Here is a 25201-nt window from a genome sequence, read left to right on the forward strand (position 1 = left end):
CGTGCCGGAAGTTATTCGAGGAACCAAGTTCCTTACCCTGTTTGAGAAAATGTAAAATTTCGAATTTCGAAATTGATCGAATTTTAAAAATTTGAAAATTTCCTATGGCCCCCTAACCCCTAACCTTTGTTTGGGAAATTTAGCAAAATTAATAATTTGATGTATTTTAATGCGAATTTTTTGAAATAAGTTCCTTTTCACTCAGATAATGCTTTAAGTAAAAAATGAATAAAAAATACTGAAAACTTTTCATTATTCGGACAAGTTCGATTCCTCGGATACAAAGGTTTTTATCTTTATGCTACTCGAAGCTGCTTCTAATTGGTGCTATCCGACTTCTAATATTCGATCCCGATTGTATTCTTCCCGTTGTATGACGCAAACGTTCGCAAACGCGACAATTGCTAAGCATGTAGTGACGGGGTAACAATGGACATTATTTCAGGGACAATACCTTGTGCGGATCTTGTCTTAAAGCTTTGGGAATTTTTCATGGGATATAATAAAGTTATGTTACTTTCTGCTCCTTCTTTTGAACATATGAGGAAAACCATAACTAAAACACACGTTCAAAAGTAACATGACTACGATGTAACTTGTGACTCATCTTATCTTTTCCAATCTGTTTGAGATCTGTGTTAGTTGACGTCAAAGAGTTATAGAATTTTACACGTGCGACTAAGTTTGATAGGACATACTAATTGCCAAATACATTGAATGTTGTAAAGATGGTTGGGAATCAAAATTTGTACTTTAAAATGTTATTCTGCAAATTATCTCATCGGCATCTGGCTGCGGCTGTAGCCGTGTTTTAATTAAACGTACGATTGTTTTTGTTTGCACAAATACAAAAACCAGAAGGTTGAATATCTTCGCCCCAAGCTGTTAATAAGTTTGTTGACTGTCTTGCAGTCATGCAAAACATTTGTTACTATGCTCTACTTTTTCCCCTTTTCGTCGTTGTGTCCCCTAATTAGGATCGAATGTGTCGAAGCTATGTTTTAGAAAACATGTTTTCGATGAATCACATGAAGCACCAGCATCTGAGAAGATGTTCAAGTTAACCTAAGTATACACCCGAATAGCCCAGTGACATTCATTATCAATCGAACTGCTGAACGTCGTCGAATTCCAGTCGAAAGCGCAGAGTGTCGATAAAGCATTATCTAATCGGTTTGTGTCGTTCGTTCCGCAGGGTTGCCTCGATTTTTGGCGCAGTGTCAATCACAGATTAGGGATTCACTTCGATTTGTAATAGTTGGCCTGGAACTTCCTGAAGGTTTATACACTTTTGGCTCTTGCATCTCGATCGTTGTAATTGGAGTTTGGTGTATTACAATGCTGCATATAGCCGTCTTATCTTGGTACAGACAACATTCAGTATTGATGACGTCGACACCGTAAAAGCTATCTTTCTAAGACATTTTTATGCATTGCGACAGGGCGTGGAGGTTGTAATCATAGCTGTACCCGATTATGATCGACCTCTTGCTTTCGGAGTACGGTTCATACTTCAGTGAGGAATAAAGAATAAATAACAACCCCATCCATCCGACGCCTTTGTTGCGTAAAAACGCGGGCACGTATTCGCGTGTAGTTCAGGTGGTAACGTAAAGGATGATATAACGACTCCTATCACTGAACCACTTTATGGCCCTTGCTGGGCGCCATGTAAAATTGGAGCTGCATTTAATGTCTACAAGGAGTACTTGCATTCTATCTCCATTTGATCTGGTCTACATCCATTTGCTGAATTAATATCGTTTAGCATAATATTTTTACATAAATCGATTGCAGAAGAGCAGGCATACAATATAGGCGACAGAGTGAATTCTTGTGATGAGGTTAAGAGAGTATGAGTTGTAGACATTTTCTTTCCTACAATGTTTTGAACAAGACGTCACCCAGTGCTTATCTAATTGAAACAATAATGGAGTTTTACTCCAAACCAGCAGGATGTGTTAAACCGCTGTTATTCCCTCACGCAGGACTTGTTGTGGAAGATCGATTGCCTGTTAAGTGTCACTTCAAGCTGTGACGAAAGTCTATATTAATTATCGCTACACGTCCGCAATGCACCCAACATTTCTCTCGAACAATTTACTATTGCGCGAAATTAATAGGACACAATCGTACTTAATAATTGACTGTAACGTGCTTTTTCTCATGCACTAATCAAATAGAAATAAGCATTTAACAGACATTTTCGGATATTTAGAACCTGTAAAAAGTTTCGTCCCTCATTGCGGACTTCTTGCCACACTTGTCAAACACGCGTGGCTTATCAGTCTAGTCATCTAGTATCGCTAGCACCATTTTGACGGTAACACTCAGCACACAGCACTTACACAACTGGTCCGATGATAATCGTCTGTGATAATTGCTTTCGATGATGATGAGACCCATTTGCTGGTTACAAGTGTTTGAACGGGAATTACTTTATAGAAGTCGCATCATATACGATGGACCCTGTGGCGCCGACATATCGAGACGCATTGGGGGCCTTCTTCAGCTTTCAACTGTCCTTCATTACTAAAACTTAAGGGCATACACATGCACGTGAAACACATGAAATGGTCTTTCCATTTTGTAATCTTTATTCGGATCGATTGGTATTATAGATACACAAGTTCTTCTTGCAGATTCATTTCCTTTCTTCCATGTTTTCGCTGTCTATCTGCAATTATAGCACTATCTATAGCAATACTTGCGAAAGGGTAAAAACGATGGCCACTGTACGGGACTTTGGAAGGGGGATTTGAAGCATTCTATGATGGCTAAGCTACCTTTTTACTATCGTTCCCACTAACAGCGTTACAAATCTTATGGAGCAAAGAGAAAACGGGGAAATACTAAATTGTGCCTGGTAGTGCCATTTTGCTAAACATTAATTTTTTCGGCAATCTCCGTGTAATTTGCCCTATGGCCAGTAGCACGATTTTGGGTGATGAAGAGAAAAAAGGTGCCCACTAATGAGATGTATGTTTCTTTTATAGCTTTCTCTACCTAACGTTGGTTCCTGCTGGTTCTGCAAATCCTTCGAAACTCTTTTTACCGTACTACTGTCTTTTTTTTTAAATCTGTTTTTTAATCTTTAGCGCGAAAACACACACACATAGACATTTTTTGTAACATGTTTTAATATTGCTGGTTTTTGTTTTCACGATCGATTGATAGATAGTAGATTGATATAGTTAACACATTTTTTGCAAACAAACAAATAATAAAATTAGAGCGGAATTTAGATTCCTTGGACGAATTGTGACAGAATTGTTCTAGATTCTTGGGAGAATAATTTACGCATAAATTGAGAGTTTCGCACCGTGTGTGTTGGGCGGAAAAGCATTCTTTTTTTTTAGTGATAACAATTTAAAACCATAACACACAACTTCCTGCTAGTGCGAATCTACCGACAAACACAAACACACACACATGCGCTCATGATGAGATACGAAGAAGAAGGGAGAAGGGACACACCGAGGGAACTAAACTGTACAACTAAACTCTACAAGGGTAGGAAGGATTGTTTTCTTTAGCAATAGAATGAACGCATTTTTAAAACGCACCAATAAAGTAAGGCTCTGTGATGGTAATCGATTGGTGAAATATAGTGAAATAACATATATCAAAATGCACGTTCTACTAGTTGTGAAAATGTGTGATGAATCACGTGTTGAAAACATTAATTAAAAGCATTTGCAATTGCAATTCTTAGCTTGTTACGAACGTCTTTTACGAATGAGAGCAACTATTGTTAGTGGAAAAATCAGCTATCTAGGTTTTTGAATAAGAAAGAGAGTTAAAATTTCACAAAATGTCACACGATTTGTTGCACGTTTTTCACAACGGGAAAAACGACGACGTTTTTCTACATTCCACACTAACGCTTTTTTACTTAGGTTGACGAACCCTGCCCAAGCTTTTCCTGCGATTGTGTAGCGCCATCTTTGCGGCTTAACAAAGAAGCAGATGCCGTTGCTTGTTTGGTTGTAGTTTTAGCTTAAATTTTTTTTCTTGCAAAAAATGGCTGCAACGGATAGAGTTTTGTTTAGTACTCTTTCTACTGATTGGCACTTGAGTTGAACACAGTAAATAATGCTCGGTAAAAGACATCCAAAATGTGAACTACTTTAACGGGCTAAACCGTTTTTGGGTGTGTTTGTTTTGTTTTTTTAGGTGGTGTTTGTAAGATTGCAACCGTTTTCCATCAACGTCAGGATCTGTCGATCGATACTGATCGATCGATGATCTGTTCATAATTAAATATAATATATCTTCTCTATTATTACTACTACTACATTGATTTGTTCCCTTAGATCATTTGTTTTGTTATTTTGACACACTAAAGCGTGCAGTTTTGTAAAGGAAAGAACAGAAATCGAACTAATGCTGTGACTAACTAAACGGGGGTGGGTGCCTTTTTTCTAAATGAAACGACAAGCAGCTTTTGAGATGTATATCGTGGGATAATAACAAAAACCTGCCATAATAGTAATACTATAGAACGAGCAAATTCGCGTCATCAAGGTTTTGTGCCATGTCGTCGAGGAAGAATCCTTCACATACTCTCAAAGCGTTAGTTTACGATGCAAGCGTGATGTTCGTTCGAGCAGTTATGAACAGTAGGGATGGATATTTTTAGTCGCTTATTATTGCTCAATTGGCAGTAGTACAAAATCGAACGATGTAGATAATATACGTGTGACGTAGCTAGGTATGCATGGTGTAACGTGATGCGCCGTACCTAGATGGAATAGCTTTCGAAGCGTTCCACCCGATACGCTCGCTTCTAGCATAATTTAATAATCCATGTTACGATGTTATTATTATACTCGCAGCGATCTAGATGTGATCTTTATCCCGCGATCATATATTTACAGATGTACAAGAACCGTTCTTTAACATTCCCTTTACTTAGACCCTTGAATTAGACCTAATAGATACCGTTTTTTTTCTTCTTCTTTGCTTCTTGGCAATTTGATCGTTGAGATCATCAAGAATGGTATGCTACTGTACGTTAGAGTGGGTAAGATATGGGATTTAGATTTTACTTGAACAATTGAACAATTGAGATGTAACGAGATTCTAGTAAGCTGCCATAAGCGCGTACCATAAAAGAGATTCATATCAATATCAAAGCTCATTGATGATGAGAAAGGGATCTCGCTTTAACAAACACTATCCGCCTGCAAAAGTGGTCTTAACGGTAAAAAGAAAAACATAAACACGTATCAGCACTAACGAAGGACAAAACAATAAAGATCTAGCTAAAACTTGAGGTGCTCTTAACGGTGGATAAAATATTGCCCCAAAAATGGCCCTTTTTTTGCCCGTATGCAAAAGAAACGCGCAACGTTTGCATTTCAACGTTTTGGCTCGAGAATGCCACGCGCCCGTTATGGAAGAGGTGTGTTTTGTGAGGGTGTGTGCTTGTGTGTATGGATCTGTGTATCTTTTGCTCTTTCTAACCGCCGATCGCACACATAATTCTCGATGCAATTCCGAAATTCTGTTGCGCTTATTAGAGATGGTGGTGCGGTGGAGCGCTGCATCGCGGTTTTTTTGGTTGAGATGAGTCTATTCAGTCTCCTCGGCCTGCTGTGCGAAAGATTTCGGTGTCGCCAGAAAACGGAAGGAAGCGCACGATCGCATTGCGCCACCGGAACACCCATAGGAAGCCGAACCCGCTTAATCAATCATCAGCTCGAAGTGAACCGTTCCCATTCGCTCGTGTCTGTCGTGCTTAATGTTGTGGGCCCAAGCTTTGCACTCAACGTTGATGATAATTCCACCTTTAAAGGAAAAAGGAAATTCAAACCGATAAGACATCACTTCACTCCGGAGCCGGGGGTTTCGCAAGCGCTAATGTTGGAACCGTTTTTTTTAGTTTCTTCAAGTTAAGTTTCTTGAGCTTTTGGACGAGTTGAGATCGGTTCTGTGTATAATTTAAGCAACTAAAAGACTTGCTTCCTGCTATCTGACATGTCTTAGAAATCTCAACTAGAAAAAGTTCCACAAAATTTGAAGATTTTGACATCTACCTCAACATACTCCATTTCCACTTGAACTCAAAAGCCCTGTAAAGTAAAACGACCTCACTGATACTTACGAACTGGTCGCTCAAAGTGCACCGCAACGAGCGGGCTCAGATAACCTTCAGAGTTTTCGTACGGGTAGTAATAGCCGGGGAATCCGCGTCGCGGATAGTACTGAATCTGTCCAACGTTCTCAATGTCGGCCGCATTTTCACCCTCGCACGATATCCAAACCGTGTTCATCTGCAAATTGGAAACGGTCGTTAAAACTGTTGTCCGTTACAGAGGATATGCACTTTCAGCCTTACCGTATGAAGTTCCTTCTGTTCCTTCTCCTTGATGTACTCCTTCAGCTCGACCGGCATGTTATTGGGCAGCCTGGACGACTCATTGTAGAATTCCGGCACCCAGCCATAGATTTTGTTCAGCTTTAGGAATATACACGGTGCACTCTTGTGATAGTTGTAGTGATTCTCCAGCGTGCATGGACCGTACTGCTTGATGTCCACGTCGCACACCATACCCTTCGGTGGTGGCTGATTGTAGTCGCAGTTGTAGATGTTCTGACCGCGGCCCGACACCTGCCCGGGTGTTCTGTAATCTGGAGTGGGAATACAAGTTGCAAATTAGTTTACACATTAGAACGGTTTCATTAGACGACTAATTGTTGGGGGAAAAGAAAAAAACCAAACGCACGGCGTAACCCAGGTGTCATTCAACCATCGCAAGCAAAATAAAGCAAATCACTTGTTAGCTTAGGACACCGTTGGGAACAAATGTCTAAATATAAATATATTTCACATTCAGATTCAACACTTCAAATCTCAGCACGGGACGGATGACGTCCTTCGCTTAATTGAGGTGCAAATATTGCTAGTGGGAAGGAGCGAAGGAGTGAAGGGATGTCGTATGCAAAGAAAAACCTCGCATGATACCTGGTGTCTGGTGTTGCGGGGGTTGAATTAAACCTGCTGAGGAACAAGGGAATAGACCGTGCATAAAATATCGTTCCATTGCGATCATGTGAGCTCTCGTAAGCTGTTGGTTTTTTCGTTGTTGAAAACTCCTCTCGCTTTATGCCCGAGGAATGCTTCCCCAAAAACCGTTTGGTGCCGCGTTTCTTCTTTCCTTTTAACTCTTTCTGATCTTCTGCGGCGTACCAGACGTAGGCATAATACACTCGCTAGTACCCCCCCCACCCACATTCGCGGTGGACACACTCGGAAAAACTCGATCGGGGTTTGTAAATGTCATAAACAATACGAAAATAGAAAAACGCTGCTTCACTTCAATGATCCTACTGTTACGTAGTTTCCGCCACTTAGCCGGGTAATGTGCCCGCAAAACATGAACAGCTGGCAACGCTCCATTGGTCCATTATTTTATTAATTAGTTCGCTGTTTTAAGCGCAAATATCATGCGAGTGCAGCATGTTCCACCAGCCCGTGAATTTCTTCTTGCCGGGCAAAATTATACGACAGTCAGCGTCGAGGTGCCGTCATAAAACCAGGATTCCCAGCTATATGGCTGGCCATCTTTTCTTTTACGAGCCGATGATAGAGAGTACCTAAACGGTCAGGCCGGGTTCTTACCTTGCAGAAAATCGTCCAACGCATTCGTCCACATGTTATAGTTCTTCTCGTCCGTGCCCTTGTACCAGATCAGCGTGCTCTCGACATTATCCTCCGACGGTAGCGGACGGAAGCCCAATCCTGCGTAAAAGAAGAATAAAACACATACGCGTATAGAAATATCACAATAAGCATAAGAAAGGAACACTAAATCTAACATTTAATCGTATAAAAATACTCTTTCTGTTTCCATTTACTTCGCTACAACCCATCGTGGGCCCTTTAATAATGTCAGGCCGTCTTTTTTCTTTCGTCCCAATCCCCTCCGGATATGAACCATGGCCCAATGGTCGATTATACGAAGGAATTACCATGCACAATTTATGGTGGGATCGGACGCTCCGAAGAGCCGAGCCTCTGCGTAGCTTTTCCGGCATTACACGTTACAATCCGGAAGTACCGATGCGTAGCGTCGTCCGTGGTCTTGTTGGTATGATTTTCCTTTTTTTTTGCTCTCTTACTCCGATTCCGTGCAGAGTTTACGGTTAACTTCCAGCATCCGAGTGTAGAACATCATCAAAGAGCCGTACGACGAGCAGGACGTGCGTTCTTTGTTGTGCCTCCGTTGTGAGAAGGTTTTTTGCGTTTCTACGCAGGAAATGGGTAAAACCTTCTGCAGTACGTGACGCTCTGCTGCTGGTGCGTGGTGTGTGGAGTTGAACCGTTCGGCTGGTGGAAATTCTATGCGCAGGAGCGTCGCCCGTGAAACGTTGTAAAGCAGGCAGAGAGGCTGTTTTCTGCACGGTACTGAGAGATTGTCAGTAGCAAAAGTAGGTTAATTTCCCCCCCCCCCCCCCCCCCCATTTCTTTGTGTTGGAGATTTTACACGCACCCGGGTATTTTGAAGGAGTTTTTTGTTTGGTTTGAACTCGCTGATAATATTGTACAGAACGTTCATCAAAACCTGCACGAGTAATGGGTTCGAGTGTGAAAGGAAACATTGAAACCATTTGCACACGCATTTCCGTGTTTTAGATGCTTTGGGTTAGATTTTTGTAGGAATTTTTTTTCCGTTTTTACGAACTTTTATCAAAGCTTATCTATCAAGACGTGAAATTTCTACAACCACAGCCACTACTTAGCTTTAATGTAGCTTACGAATGGTCTAAAGAAAAAAAGGAAATTCAATCAGCAAAAGAAAATCAACACAACTCGTCCGAACTGAGGGATCAGATGCATTCTTTCCAATTTCATTTTGCCACCATCCCAGCAAAAAAGAGAACCTTGAATGGCTCAATCGTGTGTTTTCATATCAATTTGCTTAGTGTTTCGCCCGCAACCGGCTGATTCTACTGATTTCTTGTTTAGCAGCAAAAGCTTTCACCATACCGAAACGGTAATCGGTGAGGTTTTGTTCGCTTTTCATCGTTCTTTTTCTAACATAAACCCCGCCTAAAAAAAAGGACACCCGTTGCGTTGCTTTTGTGCATTCGAAATCAAAGTCAAAATGTGAATTTATGCTGCGACGTTGTGTTTCTTGTGCTGATAAGGAAATCCTTTTGGTACCGGGGTACGAGTTATATCGGTAAGAAATTCGAAAAACCTCATACGAAGGACAATAAAAAGAAACTTTTAAAAGTTTCTAAAATAAAATTTGATTGAGTTGAAGCATTGTACAATGAAAAGGAAAAAATAACAGAGGGACCGAATTTTCATCACAGATATGATGTTGTTCAGGGGGGTGAAATAAAAAATTGATTTCACATTTATTATGAGGAAAAATTTTATCTCTCAAGTGCACACATCTAAAGCAACAAAAAAAAGTACTCAAATAAAGTTTCAAGTGTTTAAATTTACTAAAGTTTGAAGAAATATTTATGTTGGGAAAAGTTTTTCATCTAAATTTTTGCCACGTTTTGCGTCGTTAGAAAAAGAGGGTCCATTTTTAAATTTCACAATAAATATGTATTTATTCTCCACCACGCTGTGTGCACTTAAATGATAGAAAACATTTGTCACGGTGTTTCAACATTCCGAGCTCATTTGCTAAACAAATTTGACTAATTGGCATGAAATGGGACCGACGGTTAGTCGTCGTGACGGCAATTGGTTTTGTTGCCTTTAAGGAAATTATTCCTATAATGTTACTGTTAACCCGTACGCCTAACCGATACTGCTTGCTGTAACAATGAGCCACAACTTACCGGCCGCTTCATTGACAGACAATGTCACAGCATCACATTTCATCGCCCAACTGGCTCCTTGTTTTTTTATCCTTATCACAATACACCACTAGGAAAGAAACTGTTTTCCACCGTTGTTTCTTTTTTTCAAACCACACACCATTTTGTGGCCACATCACGCATAACACTTTGCAAACCGCGAATATCACATTTCAGGGTTGCTTATTACGGCGATGTGAAATAATTTGATCGTCAGCTTCCTGCCATTATGCAACGCTGCCAATTGAATGCGCGCTCCCGTCCATCATCCCGGATGCTGCTCTCGGAAGACCTTGCCACGAATGGCAACAACAGTAAAAAATAGTGAAAAAATTGAAAGAATTCATTCAGATCACATTCAGCGGATCTGTGAGTGTGTGGGGAGGTTGGGTTTTGTTGGGGTTTAGTATTAAATTTATTCTCGATCGTAATCAGACGCGAATGCATGTACTCGTACGTTTGTTGAGCAAGTTAAATTAACCCCGAACACTTATTATTTGTCGGAAATGGGTTTAATTAAAAATTACCATTAATATTATGTATCAGATGAATACGAATAAACATGCTTATCAACTAACAGTAGCTTAACGTGGCTTTACACGAGGTGCGTTTAGCGGCTTACACTTTTATTTTGTCAGTTACCGCCTAATGGGAATAGATCATATTAATCATCAATCGAAAAAGATCACACTATTGGTAAAACTTCATGAAATCAGGAAAAATGTCAAATTTCGATATTTCAAGATAAACTGGACACTTTTCACACTATTTGTCCAAAACGCGATTGCCGAATCTTCGTAACAATGGTCGATTTAGCATGAGAAAAGCGCCAGTTAATCGCACACAACGTTCTGGATTCTTTTTTTTTTTCTTGGGGCTCGTTACGATGCCAACTACTTCCCTTTGCTGCCAACCAGCACACATCCGATCGGTGGCGCACAATGTCAAACGGTGACCTCGATACAGGTTTTCTCGTTTGGAAAAGCGTTCAACCATGACGGTAAACGACTGCAATCGAGTACCACCATCATGCGTGATCGCGACGCAGCACGGGCATTGAATGGAAACGGTCGCTAGACCTGATCCTCCGGACCATTTGCCCCATAACCATACCCTACCGCAAGCAGCTCGATCGGGGCTGACCTGTCATTGATGAAAATTCGCTAAAATTATACCACCCGTTTATCTAATTATAGCAGCCCGTCGCGCCTCACTGGGGGAAGCAGGTCAGCGTTGTTTGTGCTGTGGGTGGTGATGGGAACTACTTAAGGGTTATGGCGGGTCGAAGATAGGGTCGTTTTGTGTTTTAAAAACACTCTTAATGATCCCTAGATATACGATTCAAGGTGGCCGATGACATCGAACACCGAAAATGAAGATCGACACTTATAGTGGCGTTAATTGATGGTGCCTTACCTGGATTGGTGCCGATCAGGGACTGGTCCATTTGCCATTTGGGAATGCGGGGATCCAGTGTTTGGAAGAAGACCCACATGCACACAGCAACGAGTGCGGCTAGTACACTGTAGAAGACGATATAGAAGGTGCCGATCTTCGCTGTATGGAAGAGAAAAAGAAGGGAGAATAATGAATAATCGATAGAAAACATTAATCTGTTGAGTTTCATATATTATTTAAAAGGTTTATCGAATATCTTGATTTTTGAGACTCATCGACACATCTTTCAACACTACATATATTCGGCATGTCATCGTTGTTAACGACTCGTAACGGACGAAACAAACAAAAAATTTAAAGCGCTTTGTCCGTTTTGAGGTTAGGGACATGAATTGCATCGAGCTAGTGGATCACCTTTGACAGCTTCTAGTGGCGAGAGGGTTCAGCCTTGGTTCGCTCGATCGCAACGAGACACTAGACGTTCACCTGCGGAAAGGATGTACCATGTGGGGTTTGAGGGCTTGATTATGAAGGCTTCCATACCCGGCTGCTGACACGAGTTACGATGCTACACAAGGTAATGGCCGGGTAAATGGATGGAGCCACTTTCATCTACTGCTGGTAACCCGTGTGCAATTTAACAACGATATTGAGCTTGTATCTTCTGTGTCGAATGGCAACGTGTTGCAGTCCACTACAATCGGACGCAATGCATTAACGGTTGGCAAAATATGTGAGAATTTAAAACGAACCAAACGAACCTTATGGTGGCCTTCTCACATGTCTCTTGTCAAGTGTAGTAAAATGGATTTTTGAATCTAAAATTATACCAGCTATATTTACTCCCTTATGGTTCTGCAACAGCGCTCTAGCAAGTTTAACGATGGTTTTAAAAAATCGAACAAAATGTCAATCGTCCACCGAACAACAACAGGTGCAGTGATGCACATGCGAGTCCAAAAATTTTAAAAATATAAACTTGTAAACCTATACCTATTTAAAATTGCATCGACCGACTACCGTATCAATATCCAAAAAGGGGAGGAATATTTGATTTAGATCTTACCAAAAATAGAACCAAAATATCACCTTTCTAGCTGAAGGTTTTTCCACTTTTCCTTTTTAAAAGGTGGCAACAGAAAAAAAAACTGATCTGACTAGAAGCTTGTTTCGGGTGATCGATGGTTTTGGATAACATGACAACGTGAAACATTATCCATCCAATGTGTTGACAGCTGGCTGTCGATGTCAATTTACGGTCGCGAAAAACCGGGGGTGAAAAAAAACCATCGAAATACAATTTGTTTATTTATGGCATTGCTCAGTGCTTTGCCAACCACTTGTTGACTGTTTTCTTCCCCGAATAGTCAGACACCGTGAATTGCAGTTTGGTAAATTTTTAAAACGTTGATTTTTCAATTCCCTCTACTTTTTTAATAAAGCAATGGAAATATTAATTTTTTTTTATTCATAAATGGAAATATTAATTAAATGACAAGGATTTTTTGGTTCAAAACTCCATTTATTTGGGGTCACTTTTCGATTCACCCATTGGCGTTTCCAGCATACGCGGAAGGGTACCACCACCTGTTTGTAACAGGGGTTGAAACGATCGAGTGATCGTATGACACGCACACACCTTAACGGATGCGAAACGTGTTCTTTCAGGTGAGTCACCGGCGAGCACAACTACACAGGAAATGGAACCGGTAAGATTTATATCGTTACCTGACCAATACATGGCCACCAAAGGGGCAAACCACGTCAGACCGAAGCAATAGAAGAAACGAAACAACAACAAACAACCCTCTGACATATATCCCAAAAACCCCCGAGAGGAGGAATGAAAAAGAGCAGCACAAAGGGATGACAAACACTTGGATAACGAGGGGGTGGAATTAAAAACAAAAACATTAGCCGCCCATCGTTCCAGAGACACGCACACAACTGTTGTGGACGCAGATGGTTGCCATGCGAACGCGTGGCCACCCCATTCATGCATTTAACCCACCCTAAAACTATGCTCTGTGGTGTTGTAAAATAAAAAAACACATCATTCCACCGCCGGATCATTGCGTTTGTGTCAGTGTGACCGATGCGTGGAGTGTTTAGAGTACCGCACCCTAGAAACTAAAAAAAAAAACCAGGCCATACGCGACCCAGTGTCTCTCCCTTAAGGGATACTCTGTCTGCCACCCATACCCGCTGGGTAACAATTCGCAAACAGATAGCGAGAGAATGATAGAGAGAATCGAATCGAATTAATTAATCAAGATTGAGTTTCATAATAATTGCACCCCGACTCTCGAGAAGTACTGTCGAAGTCGGAACGGTTGGTCATCCGGAAGGGACCGGTTCGGGGTTAACTGGAAGATGACCATTAGCGCGGGTCGTGACCTCTAGAATGGGATTTGGTTCTAGAAGGCAGTGTCAAGTTAAAGTTTGGAATATGAGACCCGGCGGCTCGGCGTTGTGAATAAAGCAAACGGCTACGAAAGAGCCAAAAGGCCTATGATTTACGATTGATATTTTCTTGTTTCAAATGGCTTGATGGGGATATCCTGACGTTAAAAGGAACCCATAAACACTGCTGATGATGAGTCACACAAGCCAATTTTCGTACGATAAATGGATTGTGTCATATTTTTCTTTTTATGTCGATTCGCCGCTAGAATCAGCGTGGAGAACCCGAGCCGAGCGCTGATATATGATGGTGAAGAATTAAAGAAATGGATTATCTTGAGAGCATCGTTATGGTGTGTCTATTATTTACAGCATGTTTTTTTCCACAATGATAGATCCTTATCGTTTCACCCAATTTGGGAACGTTGTGATGTTGTTTCTCTTTCTTCATACGTATCTTTCAACCTTCCAAACATTCGTTGAAGAAGTTTCAATAAAACCAAAGTTCGCGAAATAGCGTTTCTTGCGATCAGAATTCACGTTCACACTACCATCAGCATTTTGTTGCACTGTTTCTCAAGGTTTTCACTCAAGATTTCACACACAGCACATTTCAACCTCAGCAGACATTGTTGAGGAGGTGGCCTTGCCGTGACGATCAATGTCTAGCCACTCTACAACACTGCTCGTTGTACTGATCGTGTAAGTTAAGAGAGAAAAGTACAACAAACGAAACAAAAAGAAGCGTCTCATTTTGGTGGTGGCAGTGAACTGCGTTTTGCTGCACGTGTATTGCGCTATGATAAGCATTCACAACTCCTTTTTTTGCCAACTCTGTACGAAAGCATGCTGAAAGTGTTGACGATGTTTGTTTTCCCGTCTGGTGGTGGGTGGAAATTGAGGTGGCATTATAAATTTAAAGTACCGTTGAATGCAACGCGCGTGTCAAAACTGGTGCACAAATGCATTTGATAAGAAATGTTTACACAAAGCTAACAATGGAAAGGATGGCCTAAGGTATGGCACAAGGAGGCAGTGGAGATTATTCGGCAGTTTAAGAAGTGTCTCCAGAATGGTCGGCTTGGTAGGAGGGTGTAATGACCCGTTTATAGCACGTATTTACATGCCATTAAAAGGGTGACTGTTTATAGTACGAGCGATTTTTATGAGGAACAATTCGGGGCCATAAACATATGTTAAACATAAACATGAGAACAGCATTGATGAGATGTTTGTGATATACTTAGTGTCTGAAAAAAGCTGTTTTATGATATATAAATAAATAGTTTGAAGTTGTGAAGTTGAGAAAAGATGAACGATTTAGTTACAGACCTAAAGTCCTCAAATCTTGAGTCCATCCGTAACAAGTCCTCGGTAGCGAATATATTAATGATTTTACCAACATTGTACGTCTATTCCAACTATTCCACGATAACTTTGGTATTTTAATCGGTTTATCTTACTCCATTATTCTCATCGCGCGTTCTCGAAGCTGATCTCAATGTTATCCTTCGAAACCATGCGATCAGAATTGGAACATCAGTTTCACACTTATCGATACTCGTGTGAATTTGGAGGTTTCCTCATCGATAGTTTTTTTAAGATTGCCTGTAAGAGAAGGGTTTTAGCGTTTTTCCTGAAGTTTATAGACATCTAAAAGCGAGTAATGAAGGATGCCTTTATGGTTTCATCTCAGTAAAATTAAAGTATCTTCCCGTACGGTAAATAAGACGGTATGTTTTCACTCAACTTCGATAGATTTATCGCTGAGGATTGGTTGTACGGGGGCCTCTAGCGATGCTTCCAGTTACAAATGAGCTAATACTAGCGTGGTCGCTTAAAACAAGCGATCGTTTGTTCGACCATATCCATCAAACAGAATGCGCTGGATGTTGTGTAAACATCCCGTATTCGGAGTAAGGTGGTGAAAAATATTTCTCCCCTTAATTTCTAATGCGGTTTCATTAATCTCCTACCGAAAACCGACCCTTAACTGTTCTACGTCACAAACTAGCGCGTGATGCCCTTGAGAAGAAGCGTTGTGCGTTTGTGTGCTGAGGGATTTTTAATCGCAAAACATCATTCCATGGTTGGTGGTTTTTTTGCGTCTTTAACTCTCGGCCAGGAATTGGCCAAGCTATGAAGGTATGAAGGATTACAGGGGATTCCCGCACTGTAGTTTGTTGCTTCGTGCCACAAGAAACAGGTTTCACCATCGAAAGGAGTAATGTTGTGCCTCCTGCAGTGAAAAAAGTCTACGTCAATCCGCACGCAACTTCGAACCAAACAAGAACAAAAGTAAACGGGAAAAGATTTGAAGAGTGAAAAAATATCCCGTATTTAGATGTAGGTAATCCATGCTGCGAGGTATGATTTCGCTCGCGTTAATAAACATCTTTCGAACCGGTTTATCTTGCAATATGATCGGATCAAACCCGTTGAAGAAGGGAAGTTTTTTTTTGTAGCTGGAAACAATAAATGTTTAATGTACATTTTTCTCACATCCCAAGATTTACCCATTTCTTAGTTGAGGTCATTGTTGAAGGATAAAAATGAATCCATTTCTCAAGTACACTCGAAAAGATACGCTCCTTCGAATCACTTGTATAAACATGTCGTCCGCCTTTGCTTTTTTACTTCACGCATCGGAAGTGGGTAAGAATGCGCCATATTGTTTCCTTATATTGACACGGTCTGTTATAAAATCTTTGCGAAAACTCTCCAGCAAACGCTAGAATTGCAAGAGATCGAGCAAATTCCGTTCATGCTTTTCACCCGGTTGAACCCGGACCCGATAGGCCCTAATGTTGTCTCCGAAAAGCTAATAACCGTAAGCGAAAACGGCTCGACTACGGTAATTGGGTGCCGTAATGGTCGTTAATGATATCGGAGTACAGTCGATGCTACGGACGGACGCGTAACGAGTGTTTGGGGAACCGTTTAGACCGTACCGTGACGTATGCTTTGCTCTTGGACTGGCCATGGTTTGGGTGTGGGCGCGTGCAGCACAGGCCACACCAGGCCCAAAGTGTCACCTGAGAGCTATCACGTAGGAATGTGTATCGTGTGTCCCTCAGTTCGAATTCAATTTCTAACTTGAGGATCAATTTTATGATAAGACATTTATGGAAGGTTCTACAATAAGGCATTTAGTTCGAATCAATTATTGGTTCAACGATCATTAGAACAGAGCCTTTGGAGAATAAAGAGGATAATTGCACAACATTGTAAACGTGGGTCAAATAGTCTATATGGTATGATACGAGCTAACAACACGCCCCCGGCATGGGTTCAAATCGCGATCAGGATTTCTGGTGTGTTCTCCTCTCCATGTGTGATAGGACTTTAATTCAGCTTGCATAACAAACGGTGTTTCTTTCTACACACTTACCCCAGGACAAAGCGTTGCGACCGAGGACCGTACCCTCGTTCGAGTTGTACAGGAATCGGTGGAACGGAATCGGATCCGGTTTGCTGCGAACGAAGGCCTCATGTTCGGGCTCCGGTATGGTGGTTGTAGTCGGCGATCGGGACTTGGACATTTTGTTTGGAAATTACACAAAACCTAAACACAACCACACAATACTCTACGAACAAATGGGTACAAAAGACGGTTAGAGAATGGACGTTATAAAACGCTAGGGGGAGAAACATAAGGACATCGCGGACACACAGCGATCATTGCGTGGACATTGCGGACGTCACTGACATAAGCAAATGTGCCGCGCAAGGACATTTGTTTCAAGCGAATTCTATAATAACCATCCTCAGCTCATCGGAGACTGAGTCCAAAATTAAACTGTTTTAATCTTCGAACGCACAATTCACAGACGAGACGAGTTTTTCGTTATTATTGTTGCCAACGGTAAGAACGGAAAGTGTGACAAAAAAACAGATCGTGTTGAGGAGAAGAACAATAATTTAAATTTACATTTCATTTCAGTTCCCCACACGTTCGAGGGATACACGCACCCGCATACACATAGGCACACAACCTGCCTATACAGACACACACGCACACAATGACACGTTCATGTAAATGTATTTGCCCGCGCGCAGTACGTAAAAAGGGCGATTTTTCTTAACCACTCAAACTATGCAGCATAAGGGCGCGGCATTTCGGGAAGCAGGAGTAGAAGATTGTCCGTTAATGTGCTGCACAGTGGACATCGCTAATGTCCCTTGAGCGGGAATCTTCTTCTTTTAGGGTGTAACAAACGCGCGCAGCCTAGCGTCTGCTCATGGGATTACGGGAAGCAAAGATCAAGGGACGCCAGGACTGATCACTTGTGCCAGACAGGTAACGAGCTAATCAAACAGGTAACGTGGGTATTGGTAAGAGCGCTGACACGAGCGAGAAAGAACGAAGAAACGATGTGGCGTTGGTAAATGATCGATCGCTAACGCAGTACAACGCTTCAAGTGGCATCTTTAAACAGGTAGACGCGCCGTACGCACTCAGGTGAAGATCAAACAATTAATGCTCGTATCTTGTTGTCAGCGATGTAAGGGCGCTAGCGCACCAAATTTGATATCGTCACAACGGGGTAGTAAACGCGCCAAGCTCTTATTATGCTTATTTTTAAACACGATCCCGGGGCTTGGTTTTCAGACCAAGCGAGAATTGGCGGTCTACCACCCCCTGCGATTGCAACCCTGAATCATGGCCAACGACACACTTTAACTAGGCGGGGTCGATGAGTTGTTTTTTTTTGTTGCTTTGCGTCTGAGAACTAGCGGCGGCCTTTGGCAAAGCAACTTATTTAGCTAAATCGCGATTTTAACGCACGCACTCTCACGAACAGCCAAAAGCGGTTTCTTGGTGTTTAGTGCAACGGTGTGCGTTGGACCTTAATTGAGTAGCACACTGCAATTGCCACTGCATAACGCGTGAAATCGTCGCTCAGTAAGGCTTTATGTTTTGCAATTTTTGGTTTTAGGCAGATAAACACACGCACACGGCGTTTCTTAGCATTATAAATTTAACGATCACTATAAATCAAATTCGTGGATACGCGAAATTCCTTCACTTTATGCAAAATGCATTTCACAAGCACCGAAGCGGGGAACAATGGAGATTAGCTGATCGCACGATTGCAGAACACAATACTTGATCTCGCAAACGAGTTCCGATATAAACACACCTTCCGAAGCGACCGACCGAGAAGAGCGTCTCTTCCGTTCGAGAGTAAAACATAAAAGTGTTTGTTTGACCCGGACGCAAGGCGCACCGAAACATTATGCGCACTATGCGACAGCATTGCGTTTCTGGTGGTATAGTTTTGCGTTTGAAATGGTGCGTAAATATGAAATCGCTACGTGGCCAGTGGCAGAAAACGGGCTATAATTCATGGTTTATTTGTTGTGTTGTATTTTGTCAAATGACTGTTTTGTTATATCAACTTAAAGCTAATTTTGTCATGTATAAACAGACAAGAAGACAGTTTAATCAACAAATAATAATCAACAGAAAAGCTGTGAGAAAATATATTCAAATGCATATTTACGCACGTGTTTTAATTAACTCCAGCAGATGGAACTATGTCACTCATAATCATAGAGTATTTTTACTGTATTTTTAAATCACTAAAGCTGTATATCAAATTGCTCTTACACATAAGAACTCATTTATTTATTTCATTGAATATTGTAAATGTTCTGAATTCAATTCCTTCTTTTACGAGACAAAGATATGCGTTTTCTGTACCTGAATAAAAACCAGGAAAGTTTTATGCTTTTATCCAATGTTTTAGCATACTTTATCTTGAAGACAGCATAATTTAAATTGCAAGGGTAGATATTTTTCCATAGTTCTTTGCAGACAACGTGGAAGTGAGAGATATTTACGTGCGCGAGAGAGACGCAGCTTCCCGAAGATTACCGAAGCTAAACAAGCTAAGGGCCAAGAAAGTCTTGTCCCGTGTAATGTTTTCAAGCAAGTTGCTCATTTTTCTCTCCACCGTAGCCCTTTTTTATCTTTGAATGTTCAGATACAGGGGTTAAAATTCTAATTAATAATACAAAAATTTACCCCGGCACTACATGCTTAGCAATTGTTGCTTTTGCGAAGGCTTAGGAGATTGGCAAATTTATAGATTTTTTTATTTTTTATTCTTCTTTATTTAAAGCATTATTTGAGTGAAAAGAAACTTATTTCAACCAATTCGCGATACATCTAGGTATTTATAAAATTTTCAAAAATTACTCAAAAAAAGCTAAGACCTCAGGAAATTTTCAAATTTTTACATTTTTTTTATTTTTTTTATTATTTTTCATTCTTTTTTATTTTAAAGCATTATTTGAGTGAAAAGAAACTTATTTGCACCAATTGGCATTAAAATAAATCAATTTAATTTTTTTTGCAAAATTTCCCAAAAAAAACGTAAGGGGTAAGCCTTATGAAATTTTCGAGTTGAAAATTTTTTTAAATTTTTTTTCTGATTTTTTATTATTTTTCTAACTTAAAGCATTATTTTAGTGAAAAGAAACACATTGCAACAAATTCGCATTAAAATAAATCATTTTTTATAATTTTGCTGAATTGCTCAAAAATGAAGTAAATTTTACATTTTCTCAAACAGGGTAAGGAACTTGGTTCCTCGAATAACTTCCGGCACGGACACCTGAGAGCATGGCTGACCAAGAAGAAAATGTAGCCATTGGTGCCATCTATCGACCACAGGTTAAAGATTGGCGATCCGTTGGATACCGACCAAGTTATAGGCAAAACTTGGTGCAAAAATGAGGAAAATTTTACATTTTCTCAAACAGGGTAAGGAACTTGGTTCCTCGAATAACTTCCGGCACGGACACCTGAGAGCATGGCTGTCCAAGAAAAAAATGTAGCCATTGATGCCATCTATCGACCACAAGTTGAAAATTGGCAATCCGTTGGATACCGATCGAGTTATAGGCAAAACTTGCTGCAAAAATGAGCCTTAGTCAATTTTCATTTTTTTGAATTTTTTTGGTTTTTTTAATATTTTTCACTCTTTTTTCTATTTAATGCATTACTTGAGTGAAAAGAAACACATTGCAACCAATTGGCATTAAAATAAATCAATTTAATTTTTTTTGCAAAATTTTCCAAAAAAAACGTAAGGGGTAAGCCTTATGAAATTTTCGAGTTAAAAATATTTTTTTTATTTTTTTGTTATTTTTTATGTTTTTCTTCTTTTAAAGCATTAGTTGAGTGAAAAGAAGCTTATTGCAACAATTTCACATTAAAATATATCAATTTAAAATTTTTTACAAAATTTCCCAAAAAAACGGCTATAGCCTTAGGAAATTTGTAAGAAGCCCATATGCTACAGCTTCAAATGGTGATTAAAAATTAATCATGTTCTAACAGCGAAATAGATTCCTTAAGCTGAGCCTTATTTGCCCTTTTTTCTGAATCAGTATTGTCCAAAGTAAAATAACGTACGTTGTCATCTACAATGTAAACCCATTTCGGGCTGCTGTCGTTTGTCGGATATTAAAAGCAAAACGTACCATTGCTTTCAATTGTCGCGTGAAGGGACAATAGGATAAACGGGGCAATAGTACGAATACCGTCCACAACCGTAAGCCCTCGTATCAGCACCGAACAGCAGGAAGTTCCTTCTGGGTACGTAAACCCTAGATCCTTTGGCCGGAGCCGAAGCGCCAACGCTACAAGAAGCATAAAATTCAATACCCCGTTAGCCACGGTCTTTCACTTTACCCAGCATCCATTATTCAAATGAAAGTAATTTTGCATAGCACACCCATTCAAAAACCTGGGAGCACAACAAAACGTCTACAAAAGGGTCGCTACCGCCATTGGAATTGCTACGCCGGAAGACGGGAACATTCCGAGGTGCGTGTTGACCTGCTTTTCGGAGCCATTCTCTAACGCTTGGCGGTACGGTTAGAACATGCTTTCACTATTTCGATTATTGGCACTGATAAGGGTCGAATCAGATGGGGCCCGATGACAACTCTTTCCGTGTACCGTGTTGTAGTCGAAGAAGTTTGAAGGATGGGCGGTGTATGGGATACTCCTATAACGCATGTTTCTGGCCCCACCTTTGTCCTTCCGTCGTTTGCTTCTTGGACATTCCATGTTTCAAACTGAACCGCCAAAAACTGTCACACGCACTGTTGATTGTGCCATGTTTGGGAATATTTATCGACAGACATGAAGGTCCAAGGGTCAGAGAGGGATTTTAAAGCACTTTAATTGAGTAGGAACTTTGCTCATTTTTAGACCCGATTGGTCGTGAAACGGTTACCAATGTTTAACTTGGAAGGATTTTCCCTTTCAATAGTTTTCTTAATGATATTGTTAGGAACATAGATGAATGGTACTTACACCAGCTGGAGGGCGTACGACCAAAGATGGCACCCTCTTCCGGATTCCATAGAAACAGCTGAAAGTTCTCGGCCGTAGTCCGATTGCTCGGTGTTCGGTAGTACTGCTGGAACTGGTCGAACGGTTCTTCTACCGGTTTCGGCATGATTGCTTTACAGATGGATTAATTAACACTGCCACGAATGCACTTTTGAGTCGCCTAATATGTTTCACGAGCAAAATTGCAATTAAAACAAAACAAATAATTAAATTAATGAATTGAATTGAATTTTTCAAGAAAAGAAAAGTTTTTCACTGTGAAAAGAACTGTGTCCGCTATTATTGCTAGCAGTGTGACCTTCGTTGAAGTTTATGATGACACAAGCGCTGCACTTCCAATCAATGATTTCTGTTTTTTATCCTTTTTCATTATCATTTATGCATTAGTTTTGTTTTGGAAAGAATTGAAAACGGGATAAAAAAAATAACAGCTCGCTCATTCCACTCACGATGATGTCATGATGTCCTACATTTAATCGCACAGTTTCGCTGCTGCAGTAAAACAGTAAACATAAACGAGCGCGTCTGAAAGTCTCGGCACTAGCACGATTTCTTAAGGACATGCTGAGACTTTTCTGTCTTTGATGCCACGCTTCGAATGCAAATTACACTGTTTCCGAAGGGCAAGTTGTCGCCATGGCAGTGGTTGTCGCATTCTTTAGCCTTGCCTTGGTAAATCTTGCCTAATGTGTATATTGGAATCACGATCTTGCGCTACACACATTCTTTGCCATCGCACTTGTACGTAGTGAAATTTTCTGTACATAAAGATTGAAGAACACTTTTACGCTTTGCTGGAGTTGTAAAGGATTTTAATTAAATTCGTTTAATTTTTGTTCAAAACATTTGCTTGTTTGTCGTTCATTCGAGCACAATTCACTTTACTGTCCGTTTGACGAAAATGTTTTCACAAATATTTCCATTCCAATCTCCAGCTATAATTATTCTTCTTGGGGAGAAAATTTAATAACACACTCATATACTAGAAGCACAAAAATTAGATAACTCCTGAAACACTGGAATACTCCTAAAACCCACCGATCGACCAACGTTGTACGCGAGAGACTGCGAAATCGAACCCAAGACGCTACAGGTTGCGCGAACGATCAAGAACCGACTGAAGACGTCTCGGCGTTGGCGATCGTATCGGAAGTCCGTCTTGACCGTGTCCGTGGTGTACGCGAGTGACGCTGGAACTGGACTCATACCCGTACGAAATGTGGCCTAATCCTGATCGTTAGTGAGAGATGACGCCCCAGCAACGGACGTACAACCCGACGTTGTACGAACGATCCTCAAGGGAAAGTGTTGGACCGAGTTGCGGCGAATTCAGTGCAATCTTCTAATTTAGGAAATGTGCCGTACGATGATGAGCTTAAACGAGCGGTAATTTATTACGTGGTGTAGTGCAGTGGTTTTGAAAAAGGGCCGCATGATGGGAGGATTTCGGTCGTTGAGGGGTTCGGCTGGATGGAAGGCTACTGTTTTGCTACGGTTGTTGGAAGGTAAAGTGGGGAGGTTTTTTTGCGGATCATACCGGAACGTGATATTATCGTCGTGTGTGCTTCACGCTGGAAGGTGATCGATGCACTGGGAAGAATCGACAGCATTGTGCAATAATTTCCAACTCTGGCTAATAATGATCGGTGAATGAGATTATCGTGAATGAATATCCTTAGCAGCTTCTTGTTTGTATGCCATGTGAATAGTTGTAACGCCACGTAACCGTGTTTATTTGTTTAGGAATTTAGTGGAGTATTTAGAATATGACACTTAACATTTTGTTTAAGTAATAATATTACAGCATTATGCGCAACAAATACTAGAGGAAATGTTTCAACCATAAAGCAAATTTAGTAACACTTTTCCTACAAGAGTTTACTAGACAACGAGACAACATCCGTTCGTTAGTTAGTCTCACTAACCTATCCATAGACCAGAATGGTACAATCAAGAGCACAAAACCATACCGAAAAACCTCATTCGCTATGGTACGCTGATTGTGTGACCGTATTCAGCGATGAATTCAAATTTCTCTACGCAATTGTTGAAGGCCATCGTCCAGAACTATCCGCTGGACAAGAGTTAGATAAGATTCCGGCTGTTCTAGCCGCTACCTTCAAATACCGGAGACACTTTAAGCACGGTGAGCATAAATTTTCCAGACCAACCCGTAATTCACACTTAAACCGACGGCACTCGCTGGCTGGACGACATGGTCACCTTCTCGCACCCTTCAATAACTTTCCGCGCCATTCCCCGATCCGCGCCTGTGTGCGTATGTAAGGGATTGTTTGTAGCAAAGCGTGAAGTTGGCACATGGAGTTAGTACAGGCGCACAACCGTACACCGGACGATGCTGATCATATCAACATGATGATGGTCAGTTTGCGAGATGCGATCGTCTTAAGTGAAATGTCTTTTCTTTTAATCTCACTAATCTCGTGCACTAGCAGTACATGTGTTTGTGTGTCTCGCTGCGGACGGCCAGCATTTGGAAGCAGGATGTGCTCATATTATTGACAATGGGTTTATGCATGTGCACACATTTGGTTTGTCAATAGGTGATTTCCGCTCCGCCCACTGCCAACGGCTCATCGCAACTCACTGCGAGCGGTTTAAACTGTGGACTCGATCCCGTTCCCGTTCGTACATCGTGCATGAAGCGTGCGGTGCATGAATGAAAACTAATCTGATCAATGAATGAACGATGTGTTCGAAGGGTTGATCGTTTTGAGATTTATGATGCTTTGTAAAATGAATTGAATTATAGTGACATACGATGAGGTAAATCGAGTTTCTAATCTGAGGAAACAAAGCTACAGAAAACGTATCATAACTTGGTTGTGTTTCTATAGCATCTGGATTTTGATATAAATATTTAAATTAATTTTAATACAAATATGTTAGAAGAGTTACATTGTGGCTCAACTAATATACTTTTGCTTTTTTGTCTCAGAACACAAAAAAACTCTTTATAAAATTCATAATTCGCTGATCGCTAAAGGCTTTAGAAAATCTTTGCGATTTACTGTATTATCTATATATGTTTATAAAATTATTGTAAAATGTTTTGGAAACATAAAAAAAGTACAGTAAATTTTATTCTGTGAATATCTACCACCAAAGTTATTTCACGCACTGTGCGTTTTTCACCGTGAAGCTCACGCACACAAACGCATTTTGCACAGCACAGTG

At 40.7% G+C, this 25201-nt stretch overlaps 1 protein-coding gene and 1 long non-coding RNA gene across 3 annotated transcripts in view; one reads left to right on the plus strand and one right to left on the minus strand.

Moving 5' to 3' along the window:
- The window catches only part of LOC125761830 (uncharacterized), a 237481-nt gene that overhangs the window by 1979 nt on the left and 210301 nt on the right, over nucleotides 1–25201 (plus strand). The gene's annotated exons all lie outside the window — the stretch shown is intronic.
- Nucleotides 2575–23202, minus strand: LOC125761815 (sodium/potassium-transporting ATPase subunit beta-2-like). 2 transcript variants are annotated; one of them, XM_049423327.1, is made up of 7 exons: nucleotides 23042–23202; nucleotides 21965–22163; nucleotides 11245–11385; nucleotides 7628–7747; nucleotides 6344–6636; nucleotides 6110–6278; nucleotides 2575–5792 (listed from the first exon to the last, which is right to left on the minus strand). In XM_049423327.1, exons 2-7 carry the CDS (start codon nucleotides 22107–22109, stop codon nucleotides 5689–5691), a joined length of 972 nt encoding a protein of 323 aa, XP_049279284.1. In that variant the 5' UTR covers nucleotides 22110–22163; nucleotides 23042–23202; the 3' UTR covers nucleotides 2575–5688. The 2 variants fall into 2 exon arrangements, with proteins under 2 accessions (XP_049279284.1, XP_049279283.1); XM_049423326.1 differs by lacking the exons at nucleotides 21965–22163; nucleotides 23042–23202 and adding exons at nucleotides 17021–17216; nucleotides 18774–18891.

The sequence above is a fragment of the Anopheles funestus genome, chromosome 2RL (genome assembly GCF_943734845.2).
Source record: "Anopheles funestus chromosome 2RL, idAnoFuneDA-416_04, whole genome shotgun sequence".
In the NCBI taxonomy this organism is placed as follows: Eukaryota; Metazoa; Arthropoda; class Insecta; order Diptera; family Culicidae; genus Anopheles; species Anopheles funestus.

What these genes read in the sequence shown, in the direction of transcription:
- LOC125761815 (XM_049423326.1), bottom strand. Translation starts at nt 17,171, where the DNA reads ATGTCCAAGTCCCGATCGCCGACTACAACCACCATACCGGAGCCCGAA. An exon ending in CCTGATCGGCACCAATCCAG is followed by an intron (nt 7,748 to 11,244) that starts GTAAGGCACCAT and finishes TCTTTTACGCAG; the next exon opens with GATTGGGCTTCCGTCCGCTA. An exon ending in AACAGAAGGAACTTCATACG is followed by an intron (nt 6,279 to 6,343) that starts GTAAGGCTGAAA and finishes TCCAATTTGCAG; the next exon opens with ATGAACACGGTTTGGATATC.